We start from the raw sequence: 13,281 nt of genomic DNA on the forward strand, positions 1-13,281 counted from the left end.
CTAAAAATAATCCTGGAAGTAGACATAGAATCTCAGAGATTAATATTAATGCATGATACTATAAAGTGAATTTTTTTTCTTACTTTGGATGCATGAAGAACAACTTCTTTGCTTTATAAAGTAACATGTTATAGTTGATAAGTATATTTACAGTCATGGCTGTAATTATTAGAAAGTTTCTTCCAAGATAGAGAAGGCAGTATTATGATTAGCATACATTATTGAGTCATATTTATTCCATAAAAATATTATAAATCAAGAGTTAAACATGAGGAAAGGGGATATAGCTCAGTGGTAGAGCACTTGACTAGCATGTACAAGGTCCTGGGTCTCTGAGCTCAAGCCCTAACATTAAAAAAAAAAAAAAAAAAAAAAAAAAGGCTGGGCATGGTGGCACACACCTATAATCCCAGCACTTGGGAGGCTGAGGCAGGAGGATCCTGAGTTCAAAGCCAGTCTCAGCAAAAGCGAGGCACTAACAACTCAGTGAGACCCTGTCTCTAAATAAATACAAAATAGGGCTGGGGGTGTGGCTCCGTGGTCAAGTGCCCTGAATTCAATCCCTGGTGCTCCCCCTACCCAAAATTAACACCCATGTCTAGTACATAGTAGCTATTGAAAGAATGAATATAAATGTATAAACATAAGAAAAGGTTTGGAGAACTATATCAAATTATTAGTGGTAGTTAGTAATATTTTTTTCCTTGACATACTTCTGAATCATTCAAATAGTTTTAAAAACAGCATCTAAATTATCAATTAAGGGGAGGACAAAAAAAGCAAAAGAGTTTATAGGAAGAGGAGTGAAAAGTTGTAATTTTTAAGAAGAACCATATCTGGGATATGACTCGGTGGTAGAGCACTTGCCTAGCATGCATAGGTCCCTGGGTTTGAACCCCTGCACTTAAAAAAAAAAAAAAAAAAAAAAAAAAAAAAGAATCCATGAATACAGACTTCGTCACCACATTGGTGCCTCCCTGGAATGTCTTGTTCCAGCTGCCTGTCCAGACTGTCTGTTCTTTGAGATCTTGCTCTTTGACCCCTGCTTCATGAGTTTTTCCTATTTTCTTTCATCAGACCTTAAACCGGAAATGATCTTTTCCACTTGTGGACAGTGCTTTCTTGTGGTACCAGAAGTTATCGTATCACTGTATAATTTCCCTCACGAGTTTCCTGGCCATTGCACACGTGAAGGCCCTTTTCTGGAAAAAAAAAAAAAAGTCTCCATTATCAGTTGTAGTTGAGCTTTTGTTTATCAGTCTATAAAGAATGCTTTTGGGATTCTTGTGGATACCCTTAGCAGTAATGACCCAGAGGCTCAACAGCTGCTCCTGCTACCGCATGAGGCTAGGAATGGTTGTCTTATCCTGGATTAGGAGCTGGTGTACATGGTAAATACACTTATGAGCCAGCAGATGAAGACAGATTAGAGAAGGGTGCTCAGCCATATCAAATCTCCACGCCTATTTATGTCGTCAATAAAACCAGTCCGGACTTGTGTCTGCACCTCTGTATATTTTGTAGATGAAAATTTTACCTATCAGAGGCTCTACAAGAAACCAGAGTTCCTAATGGATTGTATTGCAGTGAGCAGATAGAACAATAGGAATGATCTTGAAAAGAACGCAGATGATATTACAGAGGTAACACTGAGTGGTGTGTCGTTTTCACCAGCAGAGTAGGATTCTCCTCCGTCCTGTTGATGGCAGTGCTTTGAGGATTTTCACAGTGCCTGTCTGTGATGGTGGCAGTTTCCTTTTGTCCTCTTGCTCTCTTTAGCTGTGTCTGGCAGGACAGATGTTTGTAGATCTGTGAGCCTCTTGGCTTTTTGCTCAGTTTCCTGCCTTAGCTTTCCTTCCCTGGAGCCTGAACTTACCTCCCAGTGAAAGGCTGATTCATATTAGCACATCCACAAGTCCTGCCTGTCATTCATTCAGCAGATACTCATAAGCATGGATGATGGGGATGCCACGGGGCGGGGGGGGGCATGTGAGCTTTTCATTTTATTTATTTATGTTTCATTGACAGATAGAAATTGTATATATTCATGGGGCTGGGGATGTGGCTCAAGTGGTAGCGCGCTCGCCTGGCATGCGTGCAGCCCGGGTTTGATCCTCAGCCCCACACACAAAGATGTTGTGTCCGCCGAAAACTAAAAAAAAAAAAAATTAAAAAATAATTCTCATTCTCTCTCTCTCTCTTTAAAAAAAAAAAAAAGAAATCGTATATATTCATGGTGGACCCTAGAAGGAATAAGTTCAGGAGTTCTATATTACAATATGGTGACTATAGTTAATTATGATGTATCATATATTTGGAAATTGCCAGAAGAACAGACTTGAAGTGTCCTCACCCCAGATGATAAATATGGGAGGGAATGTACATGTTAATTAGCTTCATTGAGCCATTAAAACCTCATGTTGTAGGCTTTTTATTTTTCACTTCTAACATGCTCCTCTGCCTGTCTTCTTCAATAGGGTAGTGGTGGTGCTCGAAGGTCCGCACTTCTTGACAGTGATGAGCCTTTGGTGTACTTCTATGATGACGTCAGGACGCTATACGAAGGTTTCCAGAGGGGCATTCAGGTGTCAAGTAAGCCTCCACTGCATTTGTGTGACTAATGCTTAAACGTTGTTCACAAAGAGTTACCTTCTTTTTCCAAAAGGAGCATTTGCTCTCATCTCTCACCTACTTAGCATTGCTCAAGCCCCTCTGTCTCTTCCTGTAGCTTGTCCAGAACCAGCCCCAAAGCTCTCTGGACCCTCCAGGTGTTACCTGTGGTTCAGGAGGCTCCACAGCCAATTATGTCCCCTATTTTATGGAGAATCACATGTGCATGAGCTCCTGAAAGACTCTGAGGTCTCCTGCAGTAAAGAGTTTGATGAGGTCAAATCCAGCACTTTTCAAGCTTGCGGGACAAGACTGTATTTTGAGAAAGAAATACTGACATCTCAAGGAAGCAGAGTTCTGTAAAAAGATACACTGGGAATGGGATTACCACATTGGCTCATAAGATTACCCTTAATTATTAACTGTGATGTTAAGAAGCCTGCTTCCTTTCCAACCTCTCTCCCTTGAATATATCCCTCAAGCAAGACCACCTCTGTTGTCTACCACCCGCAAGACTCTGTGCATTTTTTTTTCTTCCTGATCATAAAGCCTATTCTTTCCACCCCCATCCAGGGTTGATGAAGTATTTTCTCCCCGCAATACTAGCAATTGAATCCAGGGGAGCTTTATCACTGAGGCATGTCCGTAGCTCTATAATCATCATCATTATTTATGTTGAGACAGGGTCTCACTAAATTGCCTAGGCTGGCCCCAAACTTGTGATCCTCTTGCCTCAGCCTTCTGAGCTCCTGGGATTATAGATGTGCACCACCACGCCTAACTCATGAAGTATTCTTATACGTCTTTAAAAACTTTCACTTAACCTGTTCTGTAAAATCTTCCTGGTTTGTTTTCACTCCTTGTGCCCAAGTAAGGCACATCTCCCCTTTTCCCTCCCAGTACCTCATGCTGGTTCTGTAGTAAAAACCTCATGGTACAGAGGTGTTTACTTGGCATCCTGCCCCATCATCCTGTGCTCCTGGAGAACAGGGCAGCCCTCAGTGAGCTCTTCTGTGACCCATATGTTATAATGTCTGCACACAGTGGACTCTCCATTAGTGTTTCCTCCATGAAGGAAGGAATGCCTTATTTTGTTTTAGTCATTTCATTTTTTTCTGCTTTTACCAGGTTCCTGTATAGAAATGGTTTCTGGGATCCATGCTTTGTTATTTAAATCTTTTGTTTGTTAGCTAGATTGTAATCTTCTTAAAGTCAGGGACTGGGGGATATTGCTTTCTCTATCCTCCATAATCCCTTGCAAGCAATATGCACTCAAGAAGTGCCTTGTTTGTTTTTTTTTTTTTTTTTTTTTTTCTTCTTGGTATGGGTACAGTTGGATTGCTCAGCTCATTGCATTGAACCTAGTCCTATAGCAGGTTCACCAAGCTCCACCACAAAGGGAAAGCAGACTTACCTGCTTATTATTTAATTTATGAGTTTTTTTAAAGTTAGTGTCAGAGTTTGTCTGTGATAGTAAATATCCACAACAAAAAGAGCAGCCAAGCATAAGACCTCATAAAAGTATGTGTAAAAATATCTATATATTTTTCCCATTGTTTGCAATGAATGGTACTCACTTAGGAGAATGGAGATGCACAGTGTACTTCTGACAAATTGAGTAACTTTTTGTTGTTGTTGTTGTTACTATGCTGTTCTTGGAAAATGAAAGTTCTTCTATATGTGTTTTGGAGAAAAAGGAAAATAAGTTATCTTCTTCATCTATACTAATTAAAGGAAGCTACTTTGCAAGTCACTCCCCCCCCCCCCAGGAGCTTTTTAAAAAAAAAAAAAAAAAAAAACTCTTTTTTTTTATTTTTTATTTTTTAGGTGTTGATGGACACAACACAATGCCTTTATTTTTATGTGGTGCTGAGAATTGAACCCAGGTCCCGCCCGTCCTAGGGGAGTGCTCTACCACTGAGCCACAATCCCAGCCCCTCTGAGGAGCTTTATATTCTACACTTTAATTTTCTTGGGCTGCTCTAGGATTAAAGTATAAAGGAAGAGGAAAATCTAGCATTTGCATAAGGGGATCAGAAGTTTATGGGGTGATGGGAGAAGCCAGCCTAACATTTTTAAAAATTGCATTTTAAAACTGCACTTAGGAACCTATTTGTAAAGGTGAAGTTCCCTGTTTATAAAAGCTCTTATCTAGCTGGGCAAGGTGGTGCATGCCTGTAATCCCAGAAACTCAGGAGGCTGAGGCAGGAGGATCGAGAGTTCAACGCCAGCCTCAGCAGATTAGCGAGGCACTTAGCATTGATTTTTAGCAACTCAGCAAGACCTTGTTTCTAAAATAAAAATATAAAAAACGGGCTGGGGATGTGGCTCAGTGGTTAAGCATCTCCGGTACCATTAAAAAACAAACAAACAAAAAAAACCACTTATGCCTAGGTGCAGTTTAGTAGCACTTGGGGAGACTAGAAAATGGTAAGGCCCAGGCCTCATCCTCATTCATTTATATCAAAGATTTTGTTAAGTAGGCCCAGTATATAGAACATTTTTTAAGTTCTGCAGGTGAGCCTCCGGCTTAACCACCACTGTGCTAGAGCTGGAGTTGGCACACTTTTCCTGTAAAGGGCCAGACAGTAAATATTGTAGGTTTCTTGGGCTCTCTCTGCAGACGGGCAACTGGAGCCTCAGACAACATGTAAATGAATGAGTATGGCTGCGTGCCAGGGACACTGCATTTGCAAAAACAGGCAGTGGCTGTAGTTTGACCTGGCTCTTGGCTGTAGTTTGCCAATCTTGGTTCTTGAGGAATAAAATAATGTCATTTTATATGGTCAGTGTATTTTTCCCCTATCTGAAAACAGCATATGATAGAACTTGTTAGTCTTGTACTGCCCTGACTTTGTTATAGTCTCTGTAGATTGAAGAGGGTCTGAGAATAAGCTCTTTCTGTTTTCACCAGGATGGCTTTTAGGGGTGGCAAAGAAGTCAGTGTCCAGCTTGTGTCTGCCCATCTTCATGGCTGATACTTCAAACTCCAGGGTATACATCCAGGTCATTGGGACCAGGCTCCTTCCTTCCCTGTGCTTGCTAGTCCCCAAAGCAAATGAAAACACCTTCACACATTCAAACCTGAAGCAGTGAAGCTAGGTGTGTAGTGATCTCTTTCTGCTTCTTTGGTACCTACATTGGAATCAGAACACATCCTGATACTTCTTAACTTTTGTTTTCACAAGTGCACCTTTATTACCTCTCACATTGCATCTTCTTCATTCATGTTCATCAGCAATCAAGACTTCACCCATGTGATTAGGGTTCCATGTGAGCCTAGCTGATACATTTGGTCATCAGAATTTGGGCACATCAAAAATGGTATTTTCCTTTTCATATTCCGAGTTAGGAGTTTAAAGTTGAACTTTTAGAAAATATCAGGAAGATCTCTTCTTGAAAACTATAGCAAGAGCTGAGGTTGTGGCTCAGCAGTAGAGTGCTCACCTAGCACGTGCTTCAATCCTCAGCACCACATAAAAATAAATAAAAATATTGAGTCCCAACTACAACTAAAAAATGAATGTTAAAAGAAAAAGAAAAACCTATAGCAAGATCTACTTGCCACTTGTTTACTGACTCCTAGTCTAAACCAATAGGGTGCTTAAAGAGAATTTCATAAGTTTGTCTTTAAAAGTTATATTTGCCTTTTCTTTTCTATTTCTCTCCCTCTCCTTCCTTATTTAAGAAACAAAGCAAATAAACAAGCACACATACACACACACACACACAAAATCAAAATACAGGAAGAAAACATTTCTAACCAGAAACCCTTGTTTCTAATTTGAAGGCTAAAATAGATTCTACCTTATATTTTATAGAATAAGATAAGATGCAGATTAAAACACAGGAATATTTATACATATAAGCCATCTTGCTTTATTGTTGTTTTTTCCTATTTTAGATAATGGCCCTTGTTTAGGCTCTCGGAAGCCAGACCAACCCTATGAGTGGCTTTCCTATAAACAGGTGAGTTCCACACTAAGAGCTATTCATGCATGCTGTAGAATGAGCTTTCCAGGGCTGGGACGTTTGTGCATGTGCTGGACTAGCTCCAAGCTTTTGGATAAACATGGAGCATTCATGGAGAAACTTGACACAAAGATTCAGTGGGAAAACGTGTTAAGTAATTTAACTGGTGGTCTAAAGCATTTCATTTTAAAACCAGTGCAGATGCATTATGAAATGCACTATCATTAAAAAAAAAAAAAACAAAAAAAACTCTAGAAACTACCTGAAGCATGTGACTCCTCCCCAGACCTCTGGGGAAGTAGGATTACTTCTCTCTGTTTGAGGGGTACAAGTAAATTTAGATACCCCAATAGGGAATATCCCTCTCATTTGATAGACATGGAAATCATGCCCTAAGAAGAGATGTGACTCGCCCAAGGTCACAGCTGATCAGTAGCAGAACCAGGATCAAAAGTGAAGTCTGCAGTCAACTTCTGTAGGGTTCTTCTAGGCATCATACTGACCCTCCAAGCTGTCCTTGGTCATCTCTCTGAGTGTGGCATTTAGCCCCAGCACTGCTGTAGGGAAGAACACAGATGTTCAGAGAAGACACCTGCCATACCATATGAACACAAAGGAACTGGGATCTGGGTATTTTTACTCTTGTCACTAACTAGGTGCCGCTGACGGGTGGCTTTAACTGTTCAGTTTGTGAGTATGAGCAACAGGTCACAGAGCAGGAAGCCATTACTTTTTATTTTTGTTATGATTGCACCAAATCTAGATGTCATTGCTTTTCCCTGGTCCAACCCCAAGGACAGGCAGGCACAGCTGCAAGCATTTGTTTCCCTCCAGCTGTCCAGGAAACGGCTGTCAGTCAGTCAGTCCCTGGGCTCCCTGTCCCTGCTCCAGGGTTAGGTCAACTGTGACATTCATGAATACAAATTAATTTCCTCCCTCTATGTTTTGTGCAAAAGGTGTTTTTAGTAGTTGGTCTGTCTGAGGGTGTGTCTGTAAAAGGAGTTGTCATTTGGAGCCGAAAAGCACAGCCGCAAAAACAGGCTTACTTCCTTCCTTGGAAAGTGCAGGAGTACACAAGGCTCCTTGGGAGGAGTATTTGTCTCTCTCAAGAGAAAAAAGATGAAAGGTGACCCGAGGGATTTCCCTGTTTTTATTTTTGCCTGACCAAAGCCAGAAGATGGTTTCCTATCCAAATTGTAGTTTCCAAGATCCCTCGTTTCCACAAGTGGTTGAAAACATGGTTTGTGTTGGACCCATAACACAGAATTGCTGAGCACTTTCTGGATTGGCTGGAAGGGAGAAGAAATGTCCATTGCAGATTGGGTTTTCAAGGCAGATTGAAAATCACCAGGGTTTCTCAAGGTGTTAATCTCTGATTTGCACATTTCAGTCAGAGACTGGTGAAGATGTAAAACTGGACTTACCTAAAGCCAATTTGTAGATTTAAATCGTCCCCCCCCCCTTTTTTACTAGCTCAGTTAATCTGACCTCTTAAAGTTTAAGAATCCCTCTGATATGTTTTAGAAGATAAGGACCCTTCTTTCTAGAAATAAAAATAGATGCATATTGTCTGGATAAACTCTGCCAGCAATTGCAGGCATTTCTCAGATTCCAAGCCCTTAAATGCAACCAAGAGCTGTGAACGAGGCCACAGAGTAGAAGGTACTAAGCCTGTTCATTGCTACCCTACTGTCACCCCAGCTGTGTCAGTCTGATTCCCATTGGCAGGGCTGGGATGGCACCATGTGCCAGATCCAACAGGATTCCTGGCGGGGACAGGTGTGGCTACATTTCCTATGGGCATGGGTGTGCTTTGAAAGTACTCTTGAAAATTCATCAATTGAGAATAAAGAAAAGAATGCCAAATATTAAGATTTAAAAAAAATATTTAGTTAATTGGAGGTAGGAATAGGGAGAAGACAAGCTTGGGTATATAGCACTGGCTAATTTTTGTGCCTCTACCTAGTTTTACTTCTTTGTCATAATAATATGCAAGTTTGTACTTACTCATGTTGTTTATCACTGTTACTAAAACTACCCTGTTTGATAGGTTTCTCATGTATTTACCTAGCTACGTTGCATTTCCTTAGAGATTTACCATCGTTTACTTAGCCATCCAGTCACTGGTTTCCCCACCCCCTAGAGTTTTTTAATAATATATATTTTGAAATATATATCTTTGTATGTAAAGCTTTTTAAAACTTCCTTCTAAAATTGAATTATTTACCAAGAATAAATTCTCAAGAATGGAACAACTGAGTCCAGGGATAAGAGCTTACTGTTATATTTTTTTTAAGTCTCAAAAAACTTGCTACTTCTGTTTAGAACAAAGGACAAATTTTGGCTACTTTGTTGTTCTTTATAAGCACAAAAAAGCAAAAACAAAACTATGTCCCTGTATTGCTTCTGCAACTTTGTAAAAACTAAAATAGAAAAAAGAAATAGACAAGAAGCTAACATCTCATCCTCTGTGAACCTGCCACAGTTTAAAGGATAATAATTTGCTTTGCAGAAGGAACCTTATGATCAGTTTTTGCGTTTTGCAAAAATTTAAAACAAAGAGCTACCTCCCCTTTTCTGCTCAGCTCTGCTTTCTGACTGAGATACGAGTCTGTCACCTAGTAAGCTTTGTTCCTTGAGAGGGGACCTGATTCTCTTTTCTGATTTATTTTTTTTTCCTCCTCATTCATTTCAGGTTGCAGAAATGTCAGAGTGCATAGGCTCGGCGCTGCTCCACAAGGGATTCAAGCCCTCTCCAGACCAGTTCATTGGCATCTTTGCTCAAAATAGACCTGAGGTATTAACCATTAGTCACTTACTGGACGGGGGTTTGAGAGTCCTAAACTAAGGGTAAGAGCCAGAATTCACACCTACTTCTACTTGAGACCAGATTTTGTGGTCTGATTTCTGCTGAGAATATGACATTGTGTAATACCTTAGAAAGTTAAATGTACAGAAACTTAAATCAGGGCTTTCTAAACCTTTAAAAGAAAAAAAAAATATATATATATCCATTTACCCCATTATTATTTGTTTTTGTCTTTATTTTTCAAAACTGGATCCCCAAACAAAATTCTTAGAACAAATATCTAACAAAGTCTTCTCACTTTAAAGTTTACATCTATGATTAGAAAAATAGCACTAACAAATTATGGAGAAAACTTGAATACATTTTGTTAATAGAAACGTCTCACTTTTTTTTTCTTCTTTTTTCTTTTTTTTTTATTGGTTGTTCACAACATTACAAAGCTCTTGACATATCATATTTCATAAACAAGGAGAGAAATGAATTTTCTTTTCTGAAAGGTCTGAAACTTTCCCTCTGGTCAGATTTCAAAATTGAAAATATTACAGGCCGGGGGAAAAGTACCTCCCTATGAGCTAGCCTTCCTGTAGACACGCAGCCTGTTATTTGGCTATCAAGTCCTGTGCATGGTGCTTCAGGAAATCATTGTATGAAAGTGAATCTAAATGAGAGGCCCTTTTATAGGTGTTGCTTACATTGTTAGTCAACAGAGTAATGGCACAGCTGGCTTGGAAAAATTCAAGCATCTGGCTTAAATCAAATGTATTCTTATACCTTCTTGGGTCCAAAAGCATATTGGCTCAATCCCTGTTCTACTTCCTATTTTATAAATTAATGGCTTCTTGGGGGTTTTATTTTCTGCCAAGAAGAAAAACAGCATTCTCCACAGCTGAACTGTGGCGAAGCTCATGGAATTTGGTTTCTTTCATTACAAATGAACACATCCAAAATTTTTGTGTTAGTAGAATTTTATCATGAATATGTAACTGCAAAACGTATTCCTTACTTCAAGAAGTAGACTCCTGGGCTGGGGTTGTGGCTCAGCAGTAGAGCACCTGCCTCGAACATGTGAGGCACTGGGTCCGATCCTCGGCACCACATTAATTAATTAATTAATTAATTAATGTATTGTGACCATCTACAACTAGGAAAATATTACAAAAAGAAGAAGACTCCTTTCTATATTTATGAGTTACTTCAACTACCATTTATTGAACACCTACTATATGCCAGATACTGTGTGAGGCACCAAGGCAACAAAGCAACTTGGATCTTTTTCCTGCAATACCATATAAGGAAACACAGACCCAGAAGAAGAGGCTTTAGCTGTAATGTAGTAACTGTGGACACAGGACAGGATTATGGGAGGTCAGTCAAGAAGGGCTTCCTGGGGATGATGTCCAAGTAGATACTTTAAGGAAATAGTGGTGGGGGGCCAGAGGAATTCCAGGAGCAGCGCGTGTTCATATCCAGTAGCATGTCTGTGTCAGGGAATGAAGCCCTTCACAGTGGTGGAGTTTGGAGTAACAGGATAAGAGGCAGGGAAGTGAGGGCCCTGTAAGGCACATGTGCCTGAGGCGCTTGGACCTGACCTCCAGGCTAGAAACTTAACATCGATTCCAGGAAAAAACAAAACCCCCACAAAATCCTACTTCCGGGTCAAGTGAGTGTGAACGCTTGTGTTCCCTTCCCACGCGGCTGTGCCTTCATCTGTGTCCTGTGTCCAAGTCCTGCAAATAGTTTCATTTGAAAAGTACAGCCAGAGGAATTGGGGTGCCCCCCCCGCAGGGGTCATAAGTGAAAGAGTAACCATGTTGCACTTGTCTTGAAAGTAGGTCAGCTGCCCTGGGGCAGATAAGTTTAGTGGCAAGATGACCAGTTACTGTATCATTTCTTTTCTTCATCACTTTTCTGGAGAAATCTTGTCAAAATAAACACACATATGTGTATGTATGTCCTCCTTCCCCTGTTCCCAAGCACTGCTGCCAGGCAGAACCTCCTTAACCTCCACAGCCACTGTTTGGCCAAGAACCCTTCGTGGCTATGCAGGGCCTATGGACTAGAGCCAGACTCCGCCAGAGCGCAGACTGACCAGCCAGTGCTTTTGATCATCTATTGAAAGCCTTTGTCATCCTTTGTCCTTCTCTCAACCCGTCTCCAAACTTTGCATCTTTTGCAAAGGGCAAACTCAGGTTCCTCCTGGTAAAGGTCTCGGCAACTTCCTAGAGCCTGTGATAAGCATTCTCCAATGAGTCACTCACTGTCTTGTACTATCAATGACCTTTCTGCATTTGCCTCCATTCTTCAGACAGATTGTAATTTCTTTCTTTTTTTTTTTTTTTTTTGATGGACACGATATCTTTATTTATTTTTATGTGGTGCTAAGGATCGAACTCAGTGCCTCACACGTGCAAAGCAAGCGCTATACCACTGAGCTACAGTTTCCAGCCCTGTCATTTCTTTTTAAGAAGGGAGCAAGTGTTTTATTTCCATTTGAATCCCTTATGGCACCTGGCACAGAGTAGCAGATACACAGAGTATTGCTCTCCTTAGAGTGATTGCCATATGACATCTCGGTTTCTCTCCCCATCCTTTTCTGTTTAGTGGGTGATTATTGAACAGGGATGCTTCACTTACTCAATGGTGGTCGTTCCCCTTTACGATACCCTTGGAGCTGAAGCCATCACGTACATAGTCAACAAAGGTAAGTCTGTGACCTTTGGCTGGATACTGGCCTAGTTACTCGTTAAATTCAGTGTCTCTGCAATTGCACATCTGGTTGGACAGGGGTTTATGTTTATATATATGTACTTTTCCATTCCAAGGATGCAGCACTTACAGTATCCTTGTGTCCGATACCATGCAGTTGAGCTTTTGGTATCCTAGAGCTTATTCTTGACCATCTCTCTTTGTTTACAGCTGAGCTCTCTCTGATTTTTGCTGACAAGCCAGACAAGGCCAAACTCTTACTGGAGGGTGTAGAAAATAAGTTGACACCAGGCCTTAAAATCATAGTTCTCATGGACACCTTTGGCAGTGATTTGGTGGAACGAGGCAAGAAGTGTGGCGTGGAAGTCATCAGCATGAAGGCAATGGAGGTGAGTCTCTCGCCCACCCCACTTCTCTGAAGGGTTAGGCATGACATGCAGTGCCGCCATGCAGTCCCCATGCTGGCCAGTTGTCTTTGCAGCCTGGTAAAGACATAAGGCAGAAATTCCTTCTTTTTGGTACCTGGGATTAAATCTGGGGTTGCTTAACCCCTAAGCCACATCCCCAGCCCTTTTTAATTTTTCTTTCTTTCTTTTTTTTTTTTTTTTTTAATTTAGACACAGTGCCTCTCCAGGTTGCTTAGGGCCTCAGTAAGTTGCTGACACTGGCTTTGAACTTGAATCCTCCTGCCTCAGCCTCCCAAGCTACTGGAAGTTCAGGCGTACACCACTGTGCCCAGCTAGAAACTCCCATCTTATCACTGAAAAGGATTCTGTGGCATGCCCCATGTTAGTAGTACATCACATCTCACAGGAGTTCTCACTCAGTGAGTTGCAATGCTCGTATTTATTCCAGAGCACTGGCAGGCCATGCCAGTCAATGCCAGAGCTGTGAATTTCAGCTCAAGACAGTTGTGGAAGTTTTAAGTTTGTCTTCTTTAGCTTCAGGGTCTTTTCCTTACTGATTTGTCTCTGAAAGTGACCCAGATACAGAAATATGCCTCATGGTTCTTTTCCCCAGGTTGACTATATTATAGAGTCCTGGTGAATTTCCAGCATAGATGTTTGATTTGGCTTGTTTTCATACTCAGGATCCACAGTAAGCCCAACTTTATAAGTAACCATTCTAGGAGAGTGAGTGTGGTCCATGTGAACTGATCCCTCCAATTGGACTTGGATTAGAGT

At 40.8% G+C, this 13,281-nt stretch overlaps 1 protein-coding gene across 5 annotated transcripts in view; it reads left to right on the forward strand.

Annotated features, from left to right (window-relative positions):
- ACSL1 (acyl-CoA synthetase long chain family member 1) overlaps nt 1-13,281 on the forward strand; it is a 60,763-nt gene that overhangs the window by 28,379 nt on the left and 19,103 nt on the right. For all 5 annotated transcript variants that reach the window (XM_081269394.1, XM_081269398.1, XM_081269396.1 and 2 more), the window contains exons 3-7: nt 2,478-2,592; nt 6,515-6,579; nt 9,278-9,379; nt 11,993-12,092; nt 12,308-12,486. In XM_081269394.1, the coding sequence (XP_081125520.1) occupies nt 2,478-2,592; nt 6,515-6,579; nt 9,278-9,379; nt 11,993-12,092; nt 12,308-12,486 (561 nt within the window). The remainder of the gene's footprint in view (nt 1-2,477; nt 2,593-6,514; nt 6,580-9,277; nt 9,380-11,992; nt 12,093-12,307; nt 12,487-13,281) is intronic.

This window comes from Spermophilus citellus (genome assembly GCF_964194105.1).
Source record: "Spermophilus citellus genome assembly, chromosome: 16".
Taxonomy (NCBI): Eukaryota; Metazoa; Chordata; class Mammalia; order Rodentia; family Sciuridae; genus Spermophilus; species Spermophilus citellus.